The sequence below is a fragment of the Eublepharis macularius genome, chromosome 1 (genome assembly GCF_028583425.1).
Source record: "Eublepharis macularius isolate TG4126 chromosome 1, MPM_Emac_v1.0, whole genome shotgun sequence".
NCBI lineage: Eukaryota > Metazoa > Chordata > Lepidosauria > Squamata > Eublepharidae > Eublepharis > Eublepharis macularius.
The window spans coordinates 108,339,276-108,355,660 of record NC_072790.1 but is presented as its reverse complement, the minus strand read 5'-3'; the positions used below and the strand labels follow the sequence as shown (position 1 = coordinate 108,355,660).

The 16,385-nt window shown below is 42.2% G+C and overlaps 1 protein-coding gene across 1 annotated transcript; it reads left to right on the top strand.

Annotated features, from left to right (window-relative positions):
* Positions 1-13,073: 13,073 nt before the first annotated feature.
* CCDC185 (coiled-coil domain containing 185) lies at positions 13,074-15,178 on the top strand. The gene has a single exon (XM_054997651.1). The coding sequence runs from the start codon at positions 13,074-13,076 to the stop codon at positions 14,967-14,969; it is 1,896 nt and encodes a 631-aa protein (XP_054853626.1). The 3' UTR covers positions 14,970-15,178.
* Positions 15,179-16,385: the final 1,207 nt, after the last annotated feature.

Sequence of the window (16,385 nt, the reverse complement as noted above, 5' to 3'; positions counted from 1 at the left end):
ACAACAGCCACATTACACTAGATAGAATCCATCATTACATATTAAAATGTGTGCCTAAAGATACATTACATCTATCCAAAACAATACTTTGTCACCTAAACTTTACCAAAAATTCAAACAAATAGTTGTTACAAGAGTGGGACCAATGAGGATTTGCAGGGGAGAGAAAATCCCATTTTTTCACTTTTTCCCTGGCCACCCACCTAGCGTTGACAAGTGTCTGTCCATGGCAGCAATCTCCTGCAGATTGGTACCACTGCCCGCTGATCACCAGCTGATTGGGAAGAAAAGTAAGTACCTGCTGCTCCCCACCTCCTGCTGGGGGGATCTGGCAACTCTATCACCACCAGTTTTTGACCGTTTGATTTGGTACAGCAGCCCTAATACTGCCCAAACTCCATTATTTGTGCTTTGCAATGTCTGTGCATACTATTTAATTTTTGAGGTTTTAAAGCTCAGCATTAGTTCTTTGTAAATTTTGAGGGCAGTCTTGGGGGTTTCCTCAGGTTTGCAGAACCCTGCATTACATTTGTGACTGGGCCATTTGAACAGATTTGGCTTTCCACATGGTGGTCACCACTTTACTATTACCTATGATGATCATCGATACAGTATAGGATTCTGGGGTCCTAACATCAGCACTTGGACAGAACAGAATGATTGAGGCTATTGCTCCAATGGCACTCCCTCCACCCTTTCTGGGTGCAAGTAGATTTCTCTGTTATAGAAACATAGTGTGAATTGTGAGCTGGCCGTGCAAGGCCTATGCAGCAGTTGAGAAAGGTAGGAGTCTTTATAATCCAGGCAGAGGGTGGGAGGGGTATTGCAAATTAGAGTGTCAGGAAGCAGGCTATAATAAGTGTTGTAAGTAGCTTCATACAGCAGGGGTGCAAAGTGTACAAAATGAGCATCTGTAGGGTGAGAAAAATCCTATTTCCCAATTCTACCCTGGGGCGTCCATTGTTCCAATTTGTAAATAAACTCAATTTCAGCAATCTCGTGTTGTAATTTTCCTTTGAAATTTATATGCATAATAACTGCTACTCTTAGGTCAGCAACAGAATACCCTGAAAGATTAAAATGTTCTCCCATTAGTCTATGAATGTTGAGATTTTTTATATCAGATTTATATCTATTTATTCTTTTGCAAAAGGACTAACCTGATTGTCCGGTATGGAGAGTTGAACAGTACTGCTGATACTCGATGGCATCTATAATGTTGGAAGATGAAGAAACGATTGAACCTGAGACGGTATAGCTAGTATTGTTAGGTCCTGTGATTGTGTTGTTGGAGTGAATATGGGGGATAGAGTTGGCATCTTGGTTAAATTCAGCTCCCACCTTCTATCTTTCCTCACTCCTTGTATCTGACAAATGGAGTTTTGACTCTTGAAGACTAGAAATTCAGTTGGTCTTTAAGGTGCTACTGGACCCAATATTGGTCTTCTACTGCAGACTAGCATGGCTACCCACCGAAACCTATCTTCAAAAGAGTCCAAGGATTTAGTCTGAGGTCCACATGTTAATGCTGTAAGGTTGACACATAGTTATTTTATTTTGACTAGTTCCCAACTTTGCTGGTTAGATATTTGACCAAATCAAGAGTTAACTATTCATTTCAGTAAAACGCTTGGTTTAAGTATTGGCTATACCTAGCATACAGGCAAAAAAAAATTTCCCTATCAGTTGCAAATTTGCCAAACATTTGGCTGGGCATATTAAAGTTTATGCTATGTAACCAGATGGCCCAATAGCTGTGAGTTTTCTCCTGGGCAAATTCAGCAGTCACATCTGAGCATATGTACAAAGCCACAAGGGACTGATGTACTTTCCATTCATTCCATTTAGACAGATGTCATTAACATTCAGAGGAGAAGAAAAAGGCATCAGACCAAAGAATTAGTCCTCGCTCATGTTAATACTCTGCCATGTCAATCATATACCAAGCATTAAATCTACTGGCTGCCAAGCTAGATTCAGAGTAAGAAAAATGGCTGTACTGAAGAGGATTGCTCTGTGCATGTGTGTGTGTGTGTCTATCTGTCGTGTCCAATCTTTCTTGATGTAATAACATCATTAGATCCTCTTCTGCTGTGATCTACAGGCCAAGTGTCTATCTGGACCCACTTGAAATGCAATTATATCAATTTAATGGCAGCAGCATTGATTTAATTATGTATTATTTCATTTGTTTTAGGATGAAAAAAGAAAACACTAATCAACCTAATGCACAATTGCAGATAGAACTAGCGTAAGAAATCCAGGTGCTAGTACTGACCAAGTTCAGCACAGAATGTGCATAAGAAGCCAATTCAAGCCAAGTCTGCACTGGTCTATTTCACCAGTTCAGTTCCTATACTACACCATTTTTTTCCTGACCATCTGCACCAGATTTGCCGCCATGAGTAGTCACTTCAGCCATTATGTGGCTTTTCCATGGCTGTTATGGGAGCACTTACACAACTTTTTTTTAAAAATCTGCTTTGCAGTAGGCTGTTTCCCCGTGTACACTCTTTGTTCCATTTTTGGATGTTCCACCCTCTTCCCCCTCCATCCCCTGCCAGCCCACTTCATTGTGATAGTCTTGTACATCCAGCCTCTCTCTCTCTCTCTCTCTCTCTCTCCTCCTTTCCATCCCCCTCCCCTTCCCTCAATGCAGTTGTTTTTTGGGGGAGGGCTTCAATTCCATGCCTTCCAGCTTGACTTCAGGGATAGTGAGGAGTTATGTCCCTGCTGCAGAAGAGGCTTCACACTCTTCAATGCTTCTCTTTGATTTGGTTCTGCTAACAACTGCAGTAGAAAACTCTAGAATGGGTGTGATAGCTACAATATTTCCCAAGACTCAATGTCTGAGTCATATAATAATGTCCTCATAAGACTATACTACCTTGAATATGCACATCGCTTGTTCAAATGATTCCCCAGAATTTCTCTCTGTAAATCAGGGAGAAATCTTTTCTACTGTCTTATCTCGCATGTTGAATTTGTTGAAGCAAAATTTTGACATGAGGCAGATTCGAATGACAAATCTTCTCTTATCACAGACCCTTGTCTGTAAAAGGTACTGACTGAATAAAAAGCAGGCCTGAGAATTTTCTTTAGTTTCTAAATTTGCAAAACATGCACAAGTTTTATTTTCTCAGCAAACATTCTTACTGTTCCATCCTTGGAAAATATGACTTTGAACAAATTGGATGGATGCCAAGATGAATCTAAAAGTACACAGTTTTGATACATAAATTCCATTGAGAAATTTCTGCTAAGCTCAGGGAAGCACATACCATCAGAAGTGATGAATTGGTAGGTTTTAGTACATTATGCGGGTTTCACACAATTGAGCCTATATAAGATAGCCACACACCAAATATCCCTGAATATCTCAGACCTGAATTACATGAGACTAACTAATTTTTCTAAAAGTGCTTTGATGAGAATCAGAGAAATTGTATTTTATATTTTAGATTTAAGATAGATAGGATAAGGAATGCTTATCTGTTTCTGATATTTTTGACATATGGAAATGTATTTTGTATCTTTGTGATTCTTGCATATTTGATAATTTCAAGAATTATTGGATTGATTTTAAATAAAAGTCTTGAAAGACAACATTGAGTGATTATTGGCTTGATCATAAGGTTTTCATTTGATGCCTGGAATAAATAAATTCTCTTCAGTCATAAGGCTATTAGCCTGTAAGAGACAGGCTGTGGGAGAGAACAGCCATTTCAATTCGTCCCTGTGATGAATTAGAGCATTGTTAGAGCATTGTTGCCATGAAATAGCCAAAGAGACTCTTTGTTTCCAAATGTCTATTTTGAAAGTAATGTTCCCCCTGCAGGTGAGATAGCATACTGAGACACTATGATTGCATAGTTAGACATTAGCTATTCAAAATGCAAATCAAATACACTTGCTATTTAATACAGTTATTTTAACCAATCTAGAACGGGGAAATAATGGTGATAATATCTGGAAATATTTGGATCTGGCCATTATTCTGGGAGGGAAAGCAGCATGGTATAGCCCAATCTCATCAGTTCTCAGAAGCTAAGCATTGTCCATACTGGGATAGGAAACCACCAAGGATGACTCTGAAGAAGTAGGCAATGGCAAACCACCTCTGCTTCTCACTTCCATTGAAAGCCCCTTGCAGGGGGTCACCTGAAGTCAATTGTGACTTGATAGCATGTATGTACGTATTATTCTGCCACCTGGCTGTCTGGTTTAGAGTTCATGGAAGACAGTAGGAAGACAGAGGGGGAAACTGAAAGAAACACCCCTCAGAATGACACTGACCACATAGCACTGGCACCAGAGTCCTTAACAACCCTGTTAACATCTACCAATCATGAAGCTGTACACCATAGGTATCCCTGTGACTGCCAGCTACTGAGGCAAGCAACTGTTGTCCACCAATGTAGCCATGGCCTCCCACTGTAATGTACAGCAGCAGAATACAGGGAGGAGAGGCACTTGGAAGAAAAGTGGGGTATAAATATCTAAATAACTATATAAATAAATATACTACAGAGCTTAAGTTAGACTAGATGACCTTTATTATTTCTTTCCCATTTTATTCTCTTCCTAAGGGCAAATCTGAACATTGTTAATTTATGAGACAGTATATATCTCTATGGCAAATATGATTCCCTGACTTAACAGTTTCAAGAGGTTTCAGCTGACGCTCTTCCCCCCCCCACCCCACACACACACCAAAATGGCTGATGTGAAAACTCTTGGACCAGTAGATGCTAACTAATTGCATCATCAGTTTCCCAGTTTTGGCACTGGAGTGCTTTAAAGGAAGGTCCCCATTCAAATATGCATATGAGGCAAAGTTTGGAAACAGCTCTACAAAAATTAGAATGAACTATCTCTACCAGAAAATTCTCCTTTGTTTTAATTCATATTCCTGAGTTAGGGGAAAAGGGAACAATGCAGTAATTTCACCGTTTGTTTAATCTCAGTGAAGTTACTGGTTTAGTGTTTTCTAATGGCCCCTTAGTGCTCTCTACTGGACTCCCAATGGAATAATACTTAAACACAGAGAATCTTCTAAATCACATTTTAATTAGAATTTTAATATAACCAAATATTATATATATCTGTATATGTATGTGTGTGTATACACACATATATACAGATATATATATATCTGTATATGTATATATAGCTGTATATATATATATAGCTGTACCTCAGACTGAGTTGATAAACAAAGTTAGTAAAAATAAGAGAGGAAAGTGAGGACTTCAATCGGAGTATGAAATGTCATTTAGAATCTAGTATGATATGGAATGCCCTGACCTAGATGGCCCAGGCTAGCCTGATCTCATCCAGTCTTGGGATCTTAACAGGGTCATTTGGATAGAAAGTCCAGGACTTCTACCAAGGAGGTCCAGGGTTACTCCACAGAGGCAGGCAATGGCAAACCACCTCTGTTCATCTCTTGCTTTGAAAACTCTACGGGGTTGCCCTACCTCAGCTTCAACTTTGGGGTACTTTACATTAATATGGAATCAGTGACATGCAGTGCAGTGGTTCTCTTAATACTAACAATCATGTCCAGCCTTTTCTAAGTTCATAAAAATAATATAGCTGATGGGTAGCCAGAAAGTTTCCCACTTTCTGTTTACCCTAAAGACCAGGCTTTCCACCCATTCCATATTTCTATGAACTTCCTTATTTAGTATCAATAACCCTATTCATGGAAAAGAAGGTAATGCACCATACCTGCAAAAAGCAACCTTAATATAGTACAAAAGTACTGCTGATGTTCTGACACACATAATAGACATACTATGTATGCCAAAACATTAATGGTATGTTATTAGACTATTTTCTTACAATCTCATAAGGTGCTATTATTATAGAGTTCTTCAGATGACATCAGATCTCGGAAGCTAAGCTGGTTCAGTATTTAGATATTTAGATGGGATACCACCAAGGAAGGCTCTGCAGAGGAAGACACTGACAACACCTCTGCTTCTCAGTTGCCTTGAAAACCCTCTGCTGGGGTCACTGTAAGTTGGTTGCAACTTGCAATGTAGTAGGACGGCCAGCCTCAGGCTGGTAACCAGTGGGAGATTTTTTGGGGGGGGGGTAGCTGGCAATGCTATGACATCTCCAGTGATACAGTGACATTGCATGGGGGTGATGCAGCATTTGCCCCAAACTCTAGAGTTTAACCATAAAGTTAGGGGTGAATGCTAGAGCATTGCCCAACACAATGATGGCACTTCTGGGTACCCAACAATATTCTCCCTGTCACTCAGCTGAGTGGCAATGAGGAGAGTCAGCCCCCTGGGCAGGAAACCTGGCCTCCCTACATGGTAGGTACTTCCGCTAGCAGAAGAGGGAGAAAGGGTTTTTTGCTGATCCCCCCTCTCACTCAACCATCCATTTCAACTTCTCTTCCTGGAGGTCCATTGAATTATGGGACACAATTTAGGGGTGGGGGAGGCACAAAAGACTACAGCATGTGGGGAGAGGGGGAGAAAAGGTTAGATTTATGCAGCATCACTCTGCCTGCGCTGCATAAGATCCAGGACTGTGACTCTAACATTCACTTCTCCCATAAGTTAAAGGAAGAGGGAAATCTATGCTCTCGTCACTGATAAAAGAATTATCTATACACAGTACTCTCTTTTGAGTCTTCAAATGTTATAAACAATGAAATCATTGATTTAAGTATCCCTGTAGATGCTTATGTTTAAAGAAGGCTACAGAAAAAGGAGGTTCTCCCTATAAACTATTAATCTTGAACCAAATGATTGTAAACAATTTTAATAAAGTACTAACCGTGAGTAAAGTGCAAGGTGCTACTAATAAATATGTTCAATACAATCAATACAGAATATATAAATGATTCAAATCAATATATACAATTTAATCAGTCAATAAATATTCATCAATAAATAACAGCCAAAATACCAATAATCAACAATCTTCATCACTCAATAAATATAATCATCAATAGATCACAACCAGAGTATAAATCTTTAACATATCTATGGTCCATACATAATCAAACATACTCTGGTGCTCTTATGTGCAATGGGTATGGTTGCTTAGACTGATTATAAGAATCCTTAATGAGCCAAACTATCCAATTTTGAAACAGTCTGTGTGGTGACCTTCAGGCCCTTTTTGGGCCCTATAAATGATTAAGGTCTTTTCAGAAAACAGCTGTCCTGTCCAGGTAGAAACACAAAGGATATTTAACATCAAGGATGTGCAAAAGTCTCTCTGTGTCATAAGTTTAGGGGAAAATACCGGTAAGACAATGTACTGATATAAGTGAAAAGTGGAGACAACTGTTGGCAGAAAAGGGAAGCTTGGACAGAGGACAACCTTATCTTTGAATATCTTAGTAAAAGGAGGGTCATGCTTCAGGGCTTGCAATTCACTCACCCTCCTAGCCTAGGTTATAGCCACCAGAAAGGCTGTTTTAGCTGTCAGAACCTTAAGGGAGCAGGTAGCTAGGGGCTCAAAAGGTTTATGCATGATTGAAACAAGAACCAAGGGCAGATTCCACTGGGGAATCAGCCTGGATGCTGGAGGATATAGGTTTGCTAAACCTCTGAGGAAGGATCTACATTGCGTCTGGGAAAAGAGAGATTTTCCTTTTATGTCATCATGATAAGCTGAAATGGCTGCTAGGTGGACTTTAATGGAGGAATTAGCCAAACTTTGGTCCTTTAGCTGGACCAAATAGAGCAAAATAGATGACAATGAGGCAGAGACAGAGTTCAAGTTGTTGTCTGTGGCCCCAAAAGAAAATCTTTTCCATTTGGCTAGGTATGACATCCTGGTGGATGGCTTCCTAGCCTCCAACAGGACCATTTGGACTGGGCAGGAAAAGATCAATCCAGGGGAGATATGGAGCAGGCTGTCAGTTTCAGAGTGCCCAGGTCGTGGTGGAGAACAATGTTGTCCTGTAGCAGGAGTGGTGTTAGGGGAAATTGAGTAAATTCTGCCCTGCACCATTTGTAACAGAGTGGCAAACCAGGCTTGCCTCGGCCAATAATTATTTAATACTGGCTAAAAATTAAACAGAAGATAAATTATCGAAATTTTGCATGAGGGAACAAATAGATAGTGTGGTACTCTCTTGGTGTTCTAATTTTGAAGAATTAACTAATCAGTTTGGCTCATTTTAGAGACCTCTCTAACGAAGTTAATCCAAATTATATTTAGCAGAGGGAACCTGAAATAGCATCTGAATGTTACATGATGCTTTGATGTACCAAACTGAGGTATTCATATGGGTGTGAGCTTTATCTAATCCTGTTGAATAAACTGTCCCTAAAGAAGAGAGATACATTAATAAGACTTCACCAGTTATCAACAGTCATTTTAGAGGACAGGTAGGGAAATTCCTTATGCCAACTACAAAAAATTTTGTGGGAATCATATCGTTGAGGATTTGGCCCATTATTTATTTTATTCTTCTAACAAAAAGTCATTTGAGAAAAGCATCTGATTTCTTTTTTAAAGAGGGAAAGTTCTTGTGTCAGCAAGCCAGAACCGGCTCTGTCTGCAAAGTTCTGACAAGACCTCAATTATCAATACGATAGCAGGTTTTATGGGCATGCTTCCCACTTATTAGAAAAATCTTATAACAATTGAGCAGATTTGTATCAGATCATGCCCTTAGGACTTGAAAGGTGGGAACCAATGAAGCTTACCAAGTCCCTGCTTTCCTCAGCACTCAACAAAGAAAGTAAGGTTTTAAGTTTTAACCGTTTTATTCCTATGAGTTCAATTACTTAAACTCAACTGAAGTGAGGGTCATTAAAAATTCAGTGCATAAAATTATATTTAAAATGAATCTATATGTTCAAAAAGTACACAGCATTATAAACCATTATTTCTCCATGCACAGTTCAAGTAGGTGTGACGCAACAGGGAAGGCCCCCAGGAAACTGGGCACCATATGCTCCTCCCCTCTTGGGAGTCTCTCTACACAGATATGTTACACATGGACACTCAAGTGTAGGGAGACGCAACGTTAGCAGGGAAGCATAGTTCAATTTCACGTCACTACAGGAAAGTAGTTTTAAAAAACAGAGCTTCTGGAGATCAATCCTCAGAGGGTTTGTTAATTTCATCTTCACCTCCACAAAGGGGAAGTGAAATTGACAGAGCCTCAGGGCAGGCAAAGATGAAACTAACAAACCCTCTGAGGAGCTCTCTCTGCTGGCTGTCTTTTTAAACTACCCTCCCCTAGAGAGGTGAAATTGACAGAGAGCCTTTGGCTCTGTCACCCTACACTGTGCGCCTCCCTACACTTGAGCATCCCTGTGTAAGATGTCTCATGTAGAGACACTCCATCCCCTGGCATCCTGAAACACAGGCTGTGCATGCCTGAAAGGGCTTTGGGCAGCAGCTATGCTGTGTTTCAAGATGCCTAGGGAATGAAGAAGGAACTTTACCTATTCCAGCCCCTTCCTGAAGAGCGGAAGACAGAGAAAAGCAAAAGAGATAAGGCTGCCCCTCAATCCATCTTCTGAGGCTACCATCTCAACTTGTCTTATGACAGAGCCAGTTCTAGTTTTAAGCATCTAATGACATTTTACCAAAGACTCTTGTGGCATGTTAATGAATGTATTGTGGCACGAGCTTCCATGAGCCAGATCCCACTTTTTCTGATAATGTGGGCTCTGTAAATTCATTGGTCTTTAAGGTGTCATATGACTCTGTTAGTTTCCTTGCAGTTAGTGCAGCTATCCCTCTGAAACAATAGCATTTTGTCATAAATTGCTCTGTCGTTCATGTCCTTCTCTCTTCTGATATAATTGTTAATATGTTACTCATGCTGACAGTGAATAGTTCATCTTCATTGGCTGGTGTAATTCATAACCTTTTAGGAGCTTATAGACAAACACATTTTGAAGGCTGTCTGTTTGCATTTACATGATTCTCCATATATGTCTTGTGGAATAAATTACATTTAACATCTGTTTAAATAATAACCACAGCAAAAACTATTATCCTGAAGAGGTACAGCTGCTTGAAGAGTGGTAAGAACTTCCTTTACTGTGAAAGGTTTCACTGCTACCAATCACGAAAAGGACAGATGTGCACATACACGGGACATACATACACACTTGGACAAGTTTGACTGTACGCCAAAACATAAAGCATGTGGTCCAGTCCTTGTTTCTTTCCTAGATTTTGTAGTCCTATGTTTAGTTGTACCTCTTGTTATAGTTTGCCAGTGAACATGCAGGTAGGTCTTTATTAATGTGGTAACATAAGGACAATGCATATTATCTTCTAGGAAACTGCTGTGTAAGATCCCTTAAAATAAATGGCTAAGAGCATGCCCTCCTGCACAGCTCCATTCATTTCAATATGGCTTAAGCTTGATAACACTGCACAAGACTTTCCTAATTGCTTTATTGTACTTTGAGCATTTGTAGGTTTTTATACCTATAAAAGCTCACGTTGCTTTAAATCTTCAGATCAGTTTCAGGCATTTAAGGCTGCAGTCAGTATATACTGACTTGCAGGAAAGCCCCATTGAGCTCAGTGGGATTTAATTCTTAGTAAACATATGTTAGGTTTGAGTTCAGTAGCAGCTTGAAGACCAACAAGAGTTTCTATGGTATAAGGTCTTTCAAAAGTCAAGCTCCCTTTGTCAGATATTTGATGAAGGGAGCCTGACTCTCTTTTGCTGATCTTTAAGATGCTACTGGTCTCGAACCTTGCTCATCTACTGCAGACCAACATGGCTATTCACATGAAAATATGTTACAAATATACTTTGTGTCTCTTTCACACTGTTGGTACCATGTGCAAAGGTTGTGAATGAGGAATACAATGTAAACTAACCAAAGCAGGAATTTGTGATTTTGAAGCACAAAAGACTGAAGTCACACATGCGAAAGTGCCCACGCAGCTTGATCCCATGCTTTTTAGTTTGGTTTCTGTGAGCATCAATATAGTACACACAGGAGTGCAACCTTAGCTTTTTTACTATTTTTTTTTCTGGAGCAGAGCAGTATAGTGACTCTTCTACTATCTAGAAAAGCAGCAGAAATGGAATAGCAATGAGCAATTAGACTTGCCTGAACAGTTTGCAGTATTCAGTATTGAACCTTGTTGGTGGAACAACTTTCCTTAAGGCAACAAATTCAAGATCAAAGCAGACCTCTTAAAACTCTTTACACTATTCTGTAGTCACAATCATTATTAAGTTGATTAAAGAATGCTAAATATATATTATATGTAAGATACATAAGATACATATACTCAGGGCTCATTTTGAGGGGGAACACGCAGGAACGCAGTTCCGGTAGTTCTCCAAAGAGGTCACGTCAGGTGGCCCCATCCACCTGATTTTTGGCCATTTTGGGCCCGTTTTGGCCTGGATTGGGCCCAAAATGGCCAGGATCTGGCCTCTTACGGGTGGTGGATCACTCTCCCGCTCAGCAGCAGCCCAGTTCTGACCAATTTGGGCCATTTTCAGCCCCTTTTTGCCATTTTGGGCTCAATTTCGGCCCTGAATGGCCAGGATTGGGTCCAAAACAGCCAGGATAGGTGAGGTCAGAGGGTGTGGCACATGCAAATCAGTTATGCTAATGACACACTTCTGGTGATGTCAAGGGGTGTGGCATATGCTAATGAGTTATGCTAATGAGTTCCTGAAGCTCTTTTTCTACCAAATGACCTCTGCATATACTGTATATTTCCCCCCATCATTTCTTTACCACAGGATGAAGTGAAGATTCTAATCCTAGTTATTAATTATGACAAGGTTTGAGTGGATGTTATAAGGGGGCAGCAATTACTCTGAATTTAAAACTCTCATTTCAGACAAAAGCATCATCTTGTGAATGTTGTATTTAACACTCAGATTATTCAAATAAGTACCCATTGGAACTCACCAATATTCGGTCCTAGAGAACCTGCTTTCTTGTGCCATGGACAGGACCTGTAGTTAGGAAGACAATACCTGATCATGTACACCATGCATTTCCCCTGCAGCAACAACAACATGTGCATCTAGGGGCAGCCCAAAGGTTTCAGATTGATGAGCCTGACTTCTGGGCCAGCTTGAGGCTTGGCACCTTTCCCATTAATTTGAGAACTCAAGCACCATTACTATTAACCAAGATGGGCTTCGACTCAGTACTCTATATGATGCATATTCAGTCAAGATTGCTTGTTATACAGATTTGTATGTCTTCTTGAACAACATGCTATATGGCAGGTAGGATGAAAGTGTCAGATGCATGAAGCACTTTTGAAACAGCTCTAATGTCTTGTGTTCTTTTTTCTGGAGTACCTAAATAGATAAGCCCACACAAGCCTGATCTCATCAGACCTCGGAAGTGAAGGTCAGCCTCGGTTAATAATGGGATGGGAGACCTCCAAGCTCAGGCTTGCTACGCAGAGGCAAGTAATAGGAAACCACCTGTTAGTCTCTTGTTTTGGAAACCCCAGCAGGGGTCGCCATATGATTCGACGACACTTTCCACAACCACCTAGTAGGAGAGACCTTCAGAAAGAGCATTAACCTGCCAAAGAAACCTGACAAGCAGCTCTAGAATAGGCACTGGACATGTTTGCGCTACACTTTCAAAATTCCAGTCGCGTATAACCGCCCTGCACTTCTCCGAAGGGATCCCGGTACTCTGCCAAAGGATTCTCAGGCATTTCTTTAGCCGGCTGTCTCCAGAGTATCCAAAGAAAGCAGCTCTGACCACGTAAACCGTTTTCAACCAGTTTAAACACGTAGCGCCAGGAGGAGCGGCGCAGGACCAAAGACTAGCGGGCCGGAGCAGGGAGCGCCTTGTTGCCCGGCGGCGGCCCAGCATTGTGACGCCGGCGGGCGCCGACTGTGCTGCGCAGGGCGCTGCGTGGGCAGCGGGGCAGGCACTTCGGCCATGAGGCGCCAACAGCAGCGGCGTCGGCCGCGGCGGGGGTCAGGCCAGAGTCTCGGGGCGGAGCACGGGCGGCGCGTCTCCCCGAGCGACCGAGGCGCGCCCAGCACCAGCAAGGGCACGAAGAAGCCGCCCGCCGCGTCCTGCTGCAGCTTGTCCGGTGCCGAGAGCCAGCAGGAGATGGCGCGGCGGCTGAGCAGCCCCGGCCGCTTCTCCCCGCCGCGCGCTTTCGCCGACGCCTACAGCTCGGAGCCTGAGGCGGCGGGGGGCGAAGGCTTGTTGGGGCGCCAGGGCCTGGCGCAAATGTACCGCGACGAGGCGCGGGCGGTGCTGCCGCGGAAGGGCAAGAGCAGGAGCTCCTCGCAGCACCGCAGCAAAAGCCACGCCGCCGCCGCCGCCCACCAGCGCCACCCGGCCGCCTGGCCGCAGTACCACCTGGCCCCGGCAGGCGAAGGCTGCGCCACCCCTTACACCACCTCGTGCACCACCCTCTACGGCGGGGAACTCCAAGCCCACCCCGAGCCCACCAGCCGCTCCCCAGCGGGCAGAGGCACTCGCGTGGAGGAGCTGCTCCGGGACGACCAGTGGGCCAGCCCTGTGGCCAGGCCCCTCGAGTATGGCGCCGACTTCCCTATTGACGCCAGCAAGCCGCCCTCCATCTGCCCCTCTTCCTTCTCCTTCTCCCAGCTGGAGAAGCTCTCTCCCAAGCTGGAGAAGAAGGAGCTGAAGCCAAGGAGTTGGCAGGAGCCCTGCGAGAGCAGCCCCAGTATAACGGAGCTCATGCACTCCTTTGCTAGGCCATACGAGGACGATGAGCCGCAAGCTTACCTCAGTCGTGACCCAAATGGACAGCACCACCGCCAGCACTACTACCGCCACCATAAGTCCCGGAAAGGAGACCCCCAGATGAGTGTCCAGGATCTCACTGACAAGAGGTACCAGGATTTGATCCCTGAAAGGGACAAAAAGATTGCAGCTCTGATGTTGGCCAGGCACCAGGAGGAGGAAGAGATGAAGGACAGGCAGCTGCAGGTCTCTGAGGCTTGGGAGAAGATGAGGCGGAAGGAAAGGAAGCACAAAGCACGGATGGAAAAGGAGAGACAGTACCAGCTGGTGGAAAATCTAGACCAGTGGCAAAGGGACCGAGATCAAAGAAAAGCCAAGCTCAGGTTGGAAGAACAGCAGCTGTTGGTGGCCAGAGAGAAGGAAATGATGTTACGGGACAAAAAGTGGAAGAAAATGGCCAAAGAGCAGGAGAGTAGGCGGAGGATGAAACTGGACAGCAGTAAACTTCAGGCTGACTACAGGAAACGTTGTCAGGAAAGGCAGCTGTGGGACAAAAAGTTAAATGACAGGAATGCTAAGGAACACTCCTCCCATATGTATAAGGAGCAGATGCTGCAGGCCCTGGAGAAGAGGCTGATGAAGGAAATGGAAAGGAAAAGGAAGAGAGCAGATACCAATGAATACAAAAAAGCCAGGCACATGCACATGAAGGAGCGGGTGGATGACAGACTCAAAGCTGAGGAGCTCTACAAAAGGCTCTGTATTGAACAGAAGCTCCAGAGATCCCAAGAAATCCTGGAGCAACTGCTTGAAGAAAGGAATCGAGAATTAAAAGAAAAATCTTGCAAGGAAGAAGAACAAGGCTTGATAGCCAAGGTTAGAGCAAAAGAGACTGAGGAAGAAAAGAGAAGGCGCAAGGAAATGTTGCTACAGATAGCTGAGATGAAGATCCAGCAAGCCAAAGAAATCATGACCAAAAATATCCAAGACAGAGCGCAACGTACAAGAGAAATTAACTGCATGAAACAAAGAAACCATCACTGCCGCAAACAGAAGCTTGATGATGAAGAGAAATGTCACCTGCGGGAAATGCAAGAAGCCATAAGAAGGAAAAATCAGAAAAGCAATCAGATTCTAAGGGACAAGGAGACCGCTATTGAGGAATCTCGGAGAATAGCCAAAGCATCTTATGACCTGAGAGAAAAAGTGAGAGATCTGATAAACCACGGTTCATTTGATCAGATGGCTTTTGATGCCCATCGCAATGCAAGCCTCCTTAGGGGGCTGTAGAAGACATTCCATACTGTCCTGTGCAAGGAAAAAAAGATGGTTGTAGTGCATTCATTTTGTAGAACTCTGCATTGCTGTACACTAAAGTGGTTTCAGCCTTGATTACTGTTTGACTCGTAAGTGTTTGCAAGGATTATGGTTTAAAGGAGTTTATTATACACGTATTGAAAGTCTTTATCAGTTGCGTGTGTAATTTAATTGTGTATAGAAAGTGTTGAACCTTAGTTACATGCTCTGCTGTACAGCCAGTGGACTGTAGCTCTGCAATCTGAATATAACAAAAATGTTTACAATGGAATTAGAGTTTATCACAAATTATGAGTATTAAAAGGTGTACTAATTAGCAAGGTATACCAAGGTATTGCAATTAGAGTTACAGACATCTCTAACCAAAGGATACAACAGTTATCATACCTGAAGATCAAATTATGATAATTCAATACATTATCTAAATGGATACTGTTTTACAGCTGAATAACCTAAGCAATCGTTTGCAGACCTTACCCATTCTCAGGTCCCATTTTCTCAGGGGAAATTATGAGCACACCATGTGCTGGATTATAGCCATAGCTCAGCAAACATGAATGTCTTGTTTTAGCCTGTAGCAGTGTCAATTTTAAGTTTAAAATGTACTGAAACATTTTATGAATGGAGTTGCAAAGAACAAATCATGTATCATATAAGGTATTTTAAAATAAACATTGGTCTATATTTTTACAAAACTTCCCAAAGTAGGAATTGAATTACTTGATTTTCATGTAATGTTCTGGATTGATCTATGATCTACTGCATGCTTTACAAACACCATTAATTAGTATTTCTCCCCCTTCATTTCCTATAACCAAATGCCTTGAAAAACCTATGAGCTATATGGAGTGAGATGTGGGACACTGGTTGGAGAAAATAAGAGGCAGCAGTTAGGAAACTGCTATCTCTGATTGCAAGACTCCCATTGGTGCGAGTGCTCAAAGCTTTCCAGCTTCACACGTCAGAGATATGAACATATCAGAGCACTTTCCAGAAGTTTATGCTCACAAGTGGATGGTGCAATAAAAAGGACCATGTTATTTTCTTTCATTTTGGCTCTGTCCTAAATATGGTTATTTGCAAAGTGAAACTGTAACTTGAAGGGGTTTGTTTTGACATACATTTAATTTGAGGTGTTAGCTACATGCATCTCCTTAAAATTGTAGACAATATTTGATAATTAAAATGTATCTGATAAATGCCTGCTCATTTCATTCCTCACACTTGAACCTTCTAGGGAAACTAAGCCATGTGCTTTGGAAACGGTGCGATTAAAATATCAGAAGGATAGATTTTCTCAGTATTTATCCAGGTTAAGGGGTCAAAAAAAGTACTGAAAAGATCACAAAATCACAGAGTTGGAAGGGGCCATACAGACCTAGTCCAACC

Coding starts and splice junctions, on each gene's coding strand:
- CCDC185 (XM_054997651.1), top strand. CDS start 13,074: ATGGCGCGGCGGCTGAGCAGCCCCGGCCGCTTCTCCCCGCCGCGCGCT.